The sequence below is a fragment of the Neolamprologus brichardi genome, chromosome 10 (assembly GCF_056152115.1).
Source record: "Neolamprologus brichardi isolate AB-2024 chromosome 10, ASM5615211v1, whole genome shotgun sequence".
In the NCBI taxonomy this organism is placed as follows: Eukaryota; Metazoa; Chordata; class Actinopteri; order Cichliformes; family Cichlidae; genus Neolamprologus; species Neolamprologus brichardi.
The window spans coordinates 32,195,875-32,209,787 of record NC_142113.1 but is presented as its reverse complement, the minus strand read 5'-3'; the positions used below and the strand labels follow the sequence as shown (position 1 = coordinate 32,209,787).

Below are 13,913 nucleotides of genomic sequence, written 5' to 3'. Positions count from 1 at the left end.
ACAGAAGCTAAGCTCCTTGCAACATGGCAACTTGAACCTCCCCCACCCTCATTCAGATCTGGCGTTTGGAACTATTTTGGTTTTCATGTGACGTATGACCCTGAAGGTAAGCGCGTCATGGACAAAAGTAAAACAGTATGTCGGATGTGCCACACAATGCTCAATTACATTGGTGGGAACTAGTGCGTTAGCACAGTTAGCTCGTTAACGTGTTGGCTGTCCAGCCCCACGCACGGGGCGATCCGCGGTAGCTCGTTAACGGAGATTTGCCGTGTTGTGGCGTTAACGTCATTTCAGATTAACGCTGACAGCACTAGTGGGAACACAACGAATATGACTGCACATTTACTCCGACATCATCCTAGTGCAAAGACAAGTGGAAGCAGACAAAAACAACAAGCAGGCATGCTACAAACTTTACCCGAGTCATTTAGACAGCCGTTAGAACATGATTCTCCTTATGGGGACCTGATATGTTTAATATGCTGCTGAGAATATAGCCCAGAAGAAGCGTATAGTATAGCTTTTATTTTGGAAAGAGACATTTCTCTGTAATAAACTCTCTTTTCCAAAGATGAGTGATTCCTCGATCAGATAGATTTATTTTTTTATTACTTTGTTGTTTCAGCAACATTAAATTTTAAAAACTGTACTTTTGGGTTAAAATATATATTTATAATTTTAATAAATGACAAATTAAAAAGGCATGAACATTTTTTTGTATCGACAAAATATCGAACCGTGACACCAAAGTATCGAACCGAACCGTGAATTTTGTGTATCGTTGCACCCCTACCATTCACCAAACATGTGGTGAACATTGTGAATTATATATAAAACGATCAGTACTGTTAGTACAAAGAAGCAGAAACTGTGGACATGATCCAGTGTTTGGGTTCTGACTCCAGCTGGATCTGTTCAGCTTACAGCAGGAGAGCTGAAACAGGACGGAGGAAGTTGGCATTAAAAGGACGAACAGTGTGGAGTTTTTACTTTTTGAGCGTGTCGACGTGACTGAAAATCACAGCTGACTCTCGGCTTCTGTCCCGCTCGCTCGAGCTCTTATGTGCCAAACACTTGTTTGGAAGCTTTTGTTGCACTTAAGTTAGAAGTCGTCATTACAGCCTTGATTACACTCGGTCATTCCGGTTGTTCTTCTGTGAACTCTGCCTGTGGACGAGTGTGCGCGACCACCAAAAACAGGCACATGGCATCCATATAAACCCCTGTGCCCGCTGTCTGATGGTCAAATTTACATCACTCGGACCCTTGCAGACTCACAGACATGGAAAGTAGAAACTTAAGCCACACAGTGAGCGCTTAGCAACCATTTGGCGAGGCAACGATCAAAAATGGTTGGCGAGCGGTTTCTGGAGGAAACATGATCACATAGAGGTACTCGTACTGAGACAAAGACCTCTGTGCTTCGCTTAATAGCAGGTTACCGCTGACGAAGCAGTTGTGAAACTACGAGTGATGCAAACTGTAAACAGAGACCTTCAAAGTAAAAGTTGTGGCTTTTTGAAATGTGTCATTTCAACAGTAAAGCACGACTTTTACTTTGAAGTCAAGTCTGCTCCACTCTGTGTGCGAGGATGTGCACGCACAGCGAGGCCGAGAGCAGCGGATGAGCTGGCAAAGCTATAAATACAAATACAGCTCAGATGGAGGCGCATCCTTCATTTCCATCGATTTCCATATAGTTAATATAATTTCAAAATTAAATTTTAAATCGCTTTCTAAAGATGTCGTGTAGGAATAATATAAAAAATAAAACGAGTCTTGAGTGGGCAGCTTTCCTCTGGTTGATGTCCTGACATCAGTTCACGCACAGCAGGACTGTGAAGTGGAGAATATGACTCGGTAACGTGGCTGTTATGAGTCCACGTGGGATTTTTAATATTTAATGTCAGCCAAGGCGCTTTAAGGTCGAGAGGTTGCCCCGGAAACCTCCAGGCGATGCGTCACCACCGCCTGTGGAATGTGGCGGGTCGGTTTCCTCCTATTGTGATGAGCGACAGGGACCACCCCCCTACACACCCAGCCTTTCTCCTATCCCCCTCCTCCTCCTGCTGGTGCTGAAGAAGCTTTCACCCAGAGAGCGAGTGGGGATAAAAACAGTTTGAGTGGGTTCATTCAGCAGTGTTTGAATGTTTGGGTTTGATTTGGACGCGTTTCCAAATAAACAGCTTTAATGGACTCGATCTTAAACATCGAGCGGGCAACACGAAAGCATGTAAAACTCGTGCAAACAGGCGAGTCAGCGCCCTCCTTTGCATCCGGATCTGTGGCAGCCCTGATGATGAGGAGTGATGAAGAGCTTTCTGTGCTCTGACTCTGTTTTTCTGTTTCTCAGGCAGACGAAGCCTCTGACGTTCGCCGACTGCATCGGGGACGAGCTGCCGGTCGGCTGGGAGGAGGCGTACGACCCCGTCGTCGGAGCGTACTATGTCGACCACAACACCAGTGAGTCTCCTCATCATCCTGTTTCTTCCTCCTCTGTGAATGAGATAAGGCACCAGTCAGCCTGGGAGGCCGCTCAGCTTCATGAAGCAAAGGACCGGCAGGTTTATGGGACACTGCTGTCGTAACAGTCTTTTCTGTTCTGTTGTACATTAAGAAGCTGTGATCAGTTCCTCTGTTGCATCAAAAGAAAGCTAAAAAAGGTTTTTAAGCTTTTCCAGACTTTGAACTCCTGCTCGTGTTTCCTCTTCATCATCTTTTCCTCCAGAGAGCACCCAGCTGGAGGACCCGCGGGCCCAGTGGCAGCGGGAGCAGGAGGCCATGCTGCGGGACTACCTGGCCGTGGCCAGCGACGCGCTCAGCGCCCAGAAGGAGATCTACCAGGTGAAGGAGCAGAGGCTCCGCCTGGCACAGCAGGAGTACCGCCAGCTCAACGACGCGTGGAGGGACAAGTCCACGTCGCAGACGAGCTGTGAGTGACGGCCGAAATCAAAAACCTCCGTCTGTCTGATTTTACATGAGAGATCAGCTCTGAGGCTCTTTGTGCTTGTGATGGTGATGGACAGAGGAGGTCAGCAGGAGTCTGTGACTGATGTCTGCAGACGACACTGTTGTGAGAGCAGGAGGCAGAACGCCTAATTCTGCTGACAGTGACAGCAGTAATCATACATACATGTAGTGATCATGAGAAAAGTGTCAAAAACAGTCATCAGTACAAGAAAATAATAAAAAGAATATAGAAAGATAAAATAAATAATTAAGAAACTATTAAAAATAAAAAAAATTGGGAATTAATAAATAATAAAATGTACTTTAAGTGAAAAATGTAAAAATAAGAAAATAATTTTTTTTTAAATTTTCAAATAAATATAATATTTATTAGTATCAAAGTTAACATAAAAACAAAAACAAATTGGAAAAAGTAAAATAAAAATATTTATCAAGATATAAAAAATAAAAAAATGAAAATAATTTTAAAAATAAAAAAAATTGGGAATTAATAAATAATAAAATGTACTTTAAGTGAAAAATGTAAAAATAAGAAAATAATTTTTTTTTAAATTTTCAAATAAATATAATATTTATTAGTATCAAAGTTAACATAAAAACAAAAACAAATTGGAAAAAGTAAAATAAAAATATTTATCAAGATATAAAAAATAAAAAAATGAAAATAATTTTAAAAATAAAAAAAATTGGGAATTAATAAATAATAAAATGTACTTTAAGTGAAAAATGTAAAAACAATTCCTTAATTTGAAAAAAGAAAATAATTTTTTAAAATTTTCAAATAAATATAATATTTATAAATATCAATAAAGTTAACATAAAAACAAACAAGTAAAATAAAAATATTTATCAAGATATATAAAAAAAATGAAAATATTTTTAAAAATAAAAAAATTGAAATTAAAAATGCATTCATATTCAGAATAAAAATACAAATATTTAATAAATATAATTTAATTTAATTCAATAAAAGTAAAATAACGTTTTTATTAATCTGTGCATTGTCACATTTAAAAAATAAATAAATTCTGTATTTATAATTTTTTTGGGGGTTTTCAGCTTTTCTGTTAAAAACTAATTGAGCAGAGGTTTCCTCACTGAGACTGTACCAAACGCTTCGGCCTCAGCCTGAAGCTGAGATCACAGCCTCTCTAACGTCTAATGTCTCGTTGTTTCCACAGTGAATTCCAGATCGTCCTCTTCCAGCAAATACGACCCGGACATCCTCAAAGCCGAGATAGCCACGGCCAAAAGTCGGGTAAGACCACCTCCGTCCAAATAGGAGGCCTAACATTAGCTGAGCCTGCAGGCATGTAAACAAACATTGAGAGAGCACGGAGTCGCATTTACCTACAGCAGAGGACGACCCACCTGCTTCGATTAGTGAACAGTTTCCACATTAACGGCGGGCGGGCACTGCGGGCTGCTCGGGCGCTTCGCTGCAGGGTGTTGAGCTTTCTGGCCTTCTAGGCTGGTGTAAACCCTGCTGTTGTTTATCTTGAAAGGGGAAAAACAAAGAGCGTCACACACACACCTCCTGGCTGTGGATCAACTATGCTCTTGAAGAGTCACCTGAGTCGAACTCTGGCCACGCCCCCCCACATAGTCAGCATTTTCATTTGTTCAAAGCAGCACGACCACATACCAAACTCATTCTTTCCTCGTGAGATGTTTTGGACTCTTTGAGAGCCGCTTTGCATGACTCACGGTTCAGAATGATCCTTATTGGCCTGATACTTTGATACAAACCACGTCGCCTTCACTCCAACTACTTTTAAGCCAACGTTCTTCTGATTGGTTGAGAGAGAGCCCCTCTGTGACATCATACAGATCTGAGAGTAGAAAAAACTGTCTGAAATGTTTTGTTTAAACACCTGTAGGGTAACACACAGAGCTCAGCTGCTCTGAAGAATTAAACTCCATATTTGTGAGCCACTTTTAAAGATGTAAATAAGACGTTTTGGTCCTGGAGGTTTTTTCTAACCCTCACCCCGTCTCTGCCTCTTCTCAGGTGAACAAGTTGAAGCGGGACCTCGCCTGTATGAAGCAGGAGCTGCTGTACAAAGAGCAAGGCTTCGAGACGCTCAAAGAGTGAGTTTTGAAGTTTCCCGTGTCTTCGTCCGTCCTGCTGCGTTGCCTCGATTGCCAGAGGGGTGCAAAGCGAGTCCGTCCTCGCTGAAGGGCAGTGCTGACAGGCGTGCTCGTGAGCAGCCGGCTGGGGGTTCGGTCCTCACCTTTTTCGGCTCCTTATTTAATTTGCGAGGCGGTCAGAATCTGACATGAATAGAAAGTGTTTGTGTGACCTTCCCTCAGTCTCACAGCCCAGTTTAAAGGGCAGACAGGTAGATTAATTCCACCCGGAGAGACAATCTGCAGCCACGTCCTAAAGATTAATGCTCAGCTGTCTCGATATTAGTTTGTTGGGCAGGTTTTCACTTTTTCATTTTGGGTTCGCATCGACATGTCAGCCAAAGAGGAAGTTTACTGATGCTGTGGCTGAAAATCAAGCGCAGCCATGTTTGTGCTGTTCAGAGCTGGTGTAACGAACGAGGAATAAAAGAAGGATTTCAGATTGTGTGACCGAAGCCGTTCTCCAGTTCTTGTTGACGTTTCGGGCACAAACAAACACAGGATTAATATTCCTGTTTGAGGTGCAATTTTGAATATTAAACCAGGTTATTATAAAACTCTACATTCACCACAGGTTACTGTAGATCCCAGATCATCAGGGCCATCGTTCGCATTCTTCCTGTTCCTCATCCAGAGTAAACCACCGCCTGTGTTTTATTCCAGAAAATTCAAAAATCCAACACAAATGTCTGGTCTGGGAGGAAAAACTTCACGATGATGGAAAAAACTTGTGCAGTAATAACAGTTCAAGAGTCTGAAATTAAAATTTTATCATTCGAAGCCCTCGAGCTACGGCAAGAAAACAAAACGGGCAACAAGAAAAATGAATAAACTGAAAAAATAAATATATAAAATTTATAAATTTTTTTATAAAGTAGGCAGCACGGTGGTTAGCACTGTTGCCGCACAGCAAGAAGGTCCTGAGTTCAATTCCACCATCAGGCCGGGGTCTTTCTGTGTTTGCATGTTCTCCCCGTGTTTGCGTGGGTTCCCTCCGGGTACTCCGGCTTCCTCCCACCGTCCAAAGACATGCAGCTTGTGGGGATAGGTTAATTGGATAATCCAAATTACCACTAGGTGTGAATGTGCGAGTGAATGTGAGTGCGAATGGTTGTCTGTCCCTGTGTGTTGGCCCTGCGACCGACTGGCGACCTGTCCAGGGTGCACCCCGCCTCTCGCCCTATGACAGCTGGGATAGGCTCCAGCGCCCCCCGCGACCCTGAAAAGGATAAGTGGAAGTGGATGGATAAATAAATAAAATGAACACAAGCGTCTTCTAGCTGAGATCAGAAAAACACGTCACATGAATTCATGAACGTGTCAGATTCTGATATCGTCGTCGTGCTCTCCTCTGTTATCTGCATCACACTGAAGCGATATGTTTGGAATTTGCCCCTCTGTGTGTGTGTGTGTGTGTGTGTGTGTCTGTGTGTGTCTGTGTGTGTGTGTGTGTGTCTGTGTGTGTCTGTGTGTGTGTGTGTCTGTGTGTGTGTGTGTGCGTGTGTGTGTGTGTGTGTGTGTGTGTGTGTCTGTGTGTGTGCGTGTGTGTGTGTGTCTGTGTGTGTGTGTGTGTGTGTGTGTGTGTGTGTGTGTGTCTGTGTGTGTGTGTGTCTGTGTGTGTGTGTGTGTGTGTGTGTGTGTGTGCGTGTGTGTCTAACTGTAAATGTGAAAGTGGAGATTGAAGTGGTGGAAATGAGCCGCCGCTTATCGCCTCGGTTGATATCACACATTCCTTCTGATCGTTAAACTCTATCGGGAACAATGCAGATGTGAGCGCTCGCCTCTCCGACCTGCTTCCACCCCTCGAATATGAACTTAAAGTGGCCGAGGCTTCTTTCCCTCTGTGTGCGAACAGGAATGTTGGGTCTGTTTGTCTTGCCCCTCACGGCACAGTGAGAGTGTCAGGAGGATTAAAGAGCGAGCTGTCGGACGGCATTCCTCCGCGACTTTCCCCTCCCGCTCCACTCGCTACGCAGACGGCGTCCGGACAGCCAATCCCCCCCCACCCCCCACCCGGCTCAGACTGGAATGCAGCCACATGCTCGGCTCCTGATAAGTTTTCACTGCCGCACACGAGAGTGAAAGTTTACGAGCAGAAAAAGAGGGAAAATGTAAACCCAAAAGTAAACGTTTAGCTTCGCTCATTGGACCGCGCTCTGAAAAATGGAAACAAGGCCTCGCAGCAGATCCACCTGTAGCTCCTGCACAAGCTCTAACGTATAAATGCATCAAATCCAAGCAAGTATTGTAACCACAGATGCAGTATTTGATTTCTTCTGAACACTTCAGGCACACTCAGAAAAACAGACACTGTATGCAGTGAAGTCCTGGATGTTATAGACGGCAGCGGGTCTGCGACCGCTCTTTGATCCAGTCTGTCATAATACAGAGAGCGGCTGAGATAAAGTGGCAGGACTGATGTGACAGGAGCCCGACATCCCTGCTCTCACAGAGGATCATAATATAATCTGTTAACATGGAGGGAAACCTCGCAGATGTGCCTGCGATTGTAAATTAGACCGATTAATTTAAACCTTTATCGATGTTTCAGCTTCACGCTGAGCTGAAAGGAGAATAGTCCAAATAAATGAAGTGATTAATCTGAATACGTGTGTTCAGTTTATTGATAAATGGCTGTTCAGTAAATTGAAGTACGTGTTGTTATATTTGATATTATAAGTGGAGCCTAAAGATTACAGCTGATTAATTTACTACACTACTTACCACACAGTGATTTTCATGAGCTGCTCGCCCTCGTCTGACAGGACTCGGGGTCAAACGTGCTCGTGACCCTGAATCAGCCTTAAAGTGGCAGGTTTCAGTGCGGACGTGAGTCTGAGGCCAAACGTGTCCCTGAGGTCACAGGTGTCAGGCGTGTTTACCCAAACGGGAGCAGGACCTCCTACTTCAGCAAACACTCCTCTCCTGTATAAATTATATATCTGTGTGTGTGTGTGTGTGTGTGTGTGTGTGTTTAGATCTGAAGCGCTGCTTTCAGTGAACATGAGTCCATGTCTGAGAGGGATTTCAGAGGATTACTCGTCCCCTCGGCCTGTTACAGACAAGTGCCTCCCTCCCCGCTCGCTTCCTCATTCCTGCTCTACCTTGTTTTGGCCCTCGCTCGCTCGCTCCCTCTCGGCCCGATCCTCCCTCCCCTCTTCCCTCTCTGAAGAATGTGGACGGGCCGGTTGTTCAGATGCATGCATGACTTACCGATGACGGGCTTTACACGGCTGCTGCCGCCTCCGAGCGCAGCCGAGCTGCACTCGCAGCCGTGACAGAGATCCTGCGTCTCACCTGAACAGTCGACCCTCGTCGTAGTTAGAGTTGGAAATACTGACACGTACTGACTCGGTTTTTAAAATATCAACCACGACTGAGCGTGTTGTTTATTTTTAATTTCTGATTAAAATATAGAATAAATCATCCGTCATATTTGAAAGGTCTGTGGGCCGATTAGAGGAGGGATTAAACACTCACTCATGTCCTGAAAACATCTGTCCCATCAGCTGTTTCACAGCAAAAACAGAAACAAATAAAAACCCAGCGAGGCGAAGCTTGGACCTCATCCGCCTCCCTGAGCGATTCAGAGATCGGCCACCGGAGGCGTGTGCGTGTCTGTCCAGGTCGACGCTCCTGCGCCTAAACCGCACACCGTTTCCTGCAGAGGGTTTGATGTAGTCAACAGCCTGATTACATGTTGGCTGATAAACTGGTGACTCATTCATACCAGTGACAGTTATGAGTTCACCAGTAAAGCTGTTTACATCCGAGGAAGCGTCTTTTAATCTGAAATAAGGCGTAGGATTCATAAATCCATCGAAATTATGCAAGACTGTTACACATTTATGAAGTAGTAAACGGTATTTTTTGCAGGGCAGAGCGCGGCGCTGTCGGCCTCCTCAGTTCTGACTCGTTTGAGGTCACCTGTGGGGCGCGACGTACCCGAAACTGGGGGGAAAATCAAAGCTCGGCTCATCGGAGCTCGATTTACAGTCATGACATTTACACTTGATGTGTATCGCTCCGCCACAAAGAGTAAAAAGTCAGAGCCGATAGATGTTGACGTGATGTGTTTTTACTGGAAACCACGAAGGTGAGAAGACTGCTCGCGCTGAGCAGCTTCCTCTGTCCCTGTATCAAGTGAACAAACATCTGCTCACATGGTTTTCAATCTGAATCCTAACTCCTCCTCTTTCTCTTCCTCCTCCAGGATCGACCAGAAGGTGTCCAACAGCCCGTCCGGTTACAGGCTGCAGGAGGCCCAGGCCATCCTCAGCGAGGTGCGCTCCATCCGCGACGCCATCAGCTCCGGGGAGAAGGAGAAGCAGGAGCTCATGCAGGTAAACCTGGGTTGGAAGCCTGGACTTCTCACATTTACACTCTCAGCAGGCTTCACGTGTAATTTATGGCTTATTTAAGACTTAACAGTTACTCTGGGACGTCTGGAGAGACGATGAATCTACCTCGACCTGCGTGAAGAAGCAGTTTGGACCAATAAACGGTTAAAAACATCAGACTTTGAGGTGGAAGCTCAGGAACAAAACAGCTGTGAGGATGTTTCAGCAGAGCGTGACCTTTCAAAATAAAACCACAGAGCTACCGCGACTCTATGTGCTTCACGCCGGCGTTTGGATCGTCTTTCTTCCTCCTCTCGATGTTAATGTGCAGCTGAACTTTTGGATGCAGGACCTTGCTTGGCTTGGTTAAAGGTTTGAGTTCAGTTTAGACGAGTCGTGTATGTTCATATTACAGCTGTGCACGTGTGTCACATGATGACGAGGACAGAGGCGATGGTCTTAAAGTGACGTGGAGCAGACGCCGTGTGAGTTCAGTCAAAGGCTTTGATAAAAAAACGATCAGGTGTCATTCTGTATCGCAGGAACGTGATTGGCACTTCTCGCTCTGTAAGAGAACGTCTGCGGCGCAGCTGTTTACGTCATCGTGACAGGTTTTGAGTGGGAGAGATTGACGCCGTTAAAACCGCGAGGCAACGTCGGGCTGGTACGAAACATCAGCGCTCACGTAAAGCATTAAAAATACAAATGTCTGAGGGTTAGACTCAGCTCGGCCAAAGGAAGGGGATCCAAGATTTAAGGAGGTCCAGTTAGAGAAAAACAGCCTTAAAGAAAAACCAACGCATTCTAAAACAAAGACCCCCCCCCAGTCCCACACAGATTAACACAATCATCAAACATATTAGAGGAATATAACAGTAACAGAAGTACATTTGAACAGGCAATACCTCTAGACTAGCTAAATAAGAGATAAAGGGTTGCCACTTGTGAAAAGATTTGGCTGTGTAACCTCTCAACGTATATTTAATTTTTTCAAGTTTTAAAAAAAACATGACATCTTTAAGCCACCGGGAAACAGTAGGATACTTAACAGACTTCCAATGCAACAATATTAGACGACTCGCTAATAGGGATGTGAAGGCTATAATATCCTTTTGTGTGGAATCAAGTGTAAGTGAGCGAACAGGAATCCCAAATACAGCAATCAGAGGACAAGGATGAAGAGTTACCCCAAGAACAGTCGACATAATAGCAAAATACCCTGGCCAGAAACTTTGTAGCTCAGGACACAGAAAAAACATGTGGCTAAGGTGACAAGGAGAACCATGGCATTTATCACATTTATTTTCCACTTCTGGATACAATTCAGAAAGTCTAGACTTAGAGAAATGCGCCCTGTGTATGACCTTAAATTGAATAAGTCCAAGACGAGCACAGGAGGTGGAAGATCGTACCCTCGCTACAGCCTGTTCCCAAGACTTCTCATGTATTCGAATTCCTAGTTCTCCTTCCCATGTACACTTAAGCTTAACATTAGAGTGGTTACTACAAGACAGAATAGCATCATAGAGTTTCGAAATGGTTCCTCTGTGATGAGGAATAAATGATAACGTAGTTTCCCACTGCTGTTCTGGAGGTAAAGAGGGGAAATCTGGGAAACACTTGGCAACAAAATTTCAAATTTGAAAATAGCGAAACAAATGGGTAATAGGGAGATTATAACGAGAGGACAAGTTGGGAAAACCATCGAAAACACCATCCACATATAAATGTTTGAACTGTTTTATACTCTTGTCACACCACACTGAGAATGTCGAGTCCAAAAGTGAAGGGGGAAACAAATGGTTGTCGCTTAGAGGAGCCGAGGAAGACGGCATGACAAAATTAAAGTGACGTCTAAACTGAAACCAGATTTTGAGCGTGTTAAGAACCACCTGATTATCAGTGTACAGAGAGGGTTTTACGGGTAAAGAGGAATAGAGCAAAGAGCCCTTACGTGATGATAGCTCCAATTTACACCACGAGGAACCAGACGATTTTAGCCAGTAGCAAAGTTCATGGATGTGAGCGGCCCAGTAGTGGGCTAAAAAATGAGGTAATGCAAGTCCTCCACTAAATCTGCATCGCTGCAGCAAAGTTTCAGAGACCCTAGGTGGCTTCCCTCCCCAAATGAAAGAACCAATAATCTTGTCCAGTGAAACAAAAAAATGTTTCGGCAAAAATAAGGGAATTGACTGAAATAAAAATAAAAATTTTGGTAAGATGTTCATTTTAACAACATTAATCTTACCGATTAAAGAAAGGGGGAGATTACCCCATCTTTGAATATCAGATGTGATCCTTGATATAAGAGGAGACAAAGAACATACATTTAAACTGTTTCAGTAGTTTACACGATGAGGAGAGGCTCCTCTGAGGTTTTCTTCAGTCCATCAGATGCGTTTACAGTGAACTAGCTCAGCTGCTTCCTGCTTTTCTGTTTTCACTCTGTATAATTGATGTGATTGGCCGAGCAGCATCACATGGACACGGTTAGAAAGCATCGGTCTGTGTTTCGTCTGTACGTACACCAACATAAAGACAAAAGATTAAAAGAACTTGGGCCCGTAAAGATGGACGCCTGCGTCCAGATCTGGACCGCGATCCACCTGTTGGTGACCACGGGACGGCGGCAGGAACCTGAAGGTAAAAAGAAGACGGCGGGCTGGATTACAGAGATGGAAAGCTCGGTTGACTCGAGGAGAAGTCGGTGGTTAAAGCTGCTGCTGAAATGCTCGAGGAGCAAACAGACGTGTTTAATTGTCGTTAACGTGAACAAAGCGTTCATTCTTCCTCGCTGGTATCAGTGTTTGCACAAACAGTTGATCGTAATTTTAATCTAAGGCATTTTTAAAGAGGTTTCGAGTCCCGAAGTGTAGCTTGTGTTCAGCTCCAGGCTCTCTGTTATCTCGTTTTCATGTACTGTATCTTATGTACACAGTGACTCACGCTGAAGTGACTTTTAAAAAGCCTGCAGGCCGTCATGTGTCGAGCCGTTTAAAGGCCGCTCGGTCTGCTTTTCTTCTCCCACAGCTTCAGTTTGCAGCTCTCTGTTTTGCATGAATGACGCCTCGTGGCGAGCTACGCCGGTATCTCCCGGCACCCCTTCGCTCCTCCACGTCCTTTCATCACAGTATTAACTCGTCCATATTTCCTCCACGGCTGCAGGGGGATTAAAGTTGCATGAAGAGGATGAGGGTTTGTTTACAGGTGTGCACTGAGACCAACTTCGAGTGTTTGATGTGTAGTTTTTTGGGCTCTGATGCAACGACTTGAAAACGTACGCGGTGGTAATTTACGGAGCTGAGGGTGCAGACGTGTGCGTCTTTGAAGTGCATCATCGCTGCGACGCACATAAAGATGGAAACCGTCAGGTGTGCTGTGACTGCAGATTGCTTCGGAGGTAGGAGGAGGAAAGTGTCTTCAATAATAAATAATCTGCTGCCTTCCTCCTTCTGTCCGTCTCCCTCCTCCTCCCCCTCTACCATCTGCAGCTGACAGCTCCGTCTGTCAGGCTGTCTGTTCCTGTGTGTTCACATCGTATATCTGCATGTCAACAACCACACATTTATTTCTGAATATGAGTTCATACACAAATATTAAAGGAACCCTGTTTTATCGGAGTCCTGCATGAAGTCTGATGTGATCAGTTGGTATCAGAGGTGTTGACGTCTGAATGACGTTAACAACAGGTGAACCAGAGGGGCAATGATGACACAAAACCCACAGGGACAGTTTCACACTGATGTCTTTTTGCTGCTGTTAGCGTGAGGTGACCTGGACCCTGCAGAGGCCACACAATGAGCACATGTGACAGACGTGGGAGGGTCTGCAGAACGTTGCGCTGCCTGTACCGTCGTTCAGCGGTTTGGTGGATCAGTGAAGGTCTGGGGAGGCGGGTCCATGGAGATCCCACGCTCGTGCAGTGGGTCCTGGGCAGTGTTGGTCAAGTTACTTGAAAAAAGTAATCAGTAACTAATTACTGATTACTTCCACAAAAAGTAATCCAGTTACTTTACTGATTACTTATTTTCAAAAGTAATTAATTACTTAGTTACTTTTTAAAAACACGATTTACAACCTGAATAGGTGATAAAGTGATAGATCTTTCAGCCCAATTCTACTTTTTCTACATAATCATCATACAAAATGTTATAAAATGGAAAAGTCTCTTTTTAAAACTTGTTTTATTAGTTTTAATCTTTTAACTTTATGCATCAAGCAAAAATTTAATTATCTGCAACATTCTCTGACTGGAAGAAATTTGTTTAATATTTAAACCTATTTTCTGCACATTCCAGCACATAAAATAAAATATTTTGTGTGTTTACACTCAGTCTTTCAAATAGATGCAAGTAAAACACAGCAGAAAATAAATAAAGTCAAAGTCTAGCGGTCCTGTTGCTCTATTTTCACCTGTAAAGCAGGAGTGGGGTAGGCGGAGGGTTACCCTGGTGCAGGTGTGCCGCGGTC

The 13,913-nt window shown here is 44.2% G+C and overlaps 1 protein-coding gene across 1 annotated transcript in view; it reads left to right on the top strand.

Moving 5' to 3' along the window:
• The window catches only part of wwc1 (WW and C2 domain containing 1), a 43,878-nt gene that overhangs the window by 10,413 nt on the left and 19,552 nt on the right, over window positions 1-13,913 (top strand). The window contains exons 2-6 of the mRNA XM_087847534.1: window positions 2,357-2,466; window positions 2,732-2,935; window positions 4,155-4,231; window positions 4,985-5,064; window positions 9,317-9,446. Of these exons, the coding sequence (XP_087703660.1) occupies window positions 2,357-2,466; window positions 2,732-2,935; window positions 4,155-4,231; window positions 4,985-5,064; window positions 9,317-9,446 (601 nt within the window). The remainder of the gene's footprint in view (window positions 1-2,356; window positions 2,467-2,731; window positions 2,936-4,154; window positions 4,232-4,984; window positions 5,065-9,316; window positions 9,447-13,913) is intronic.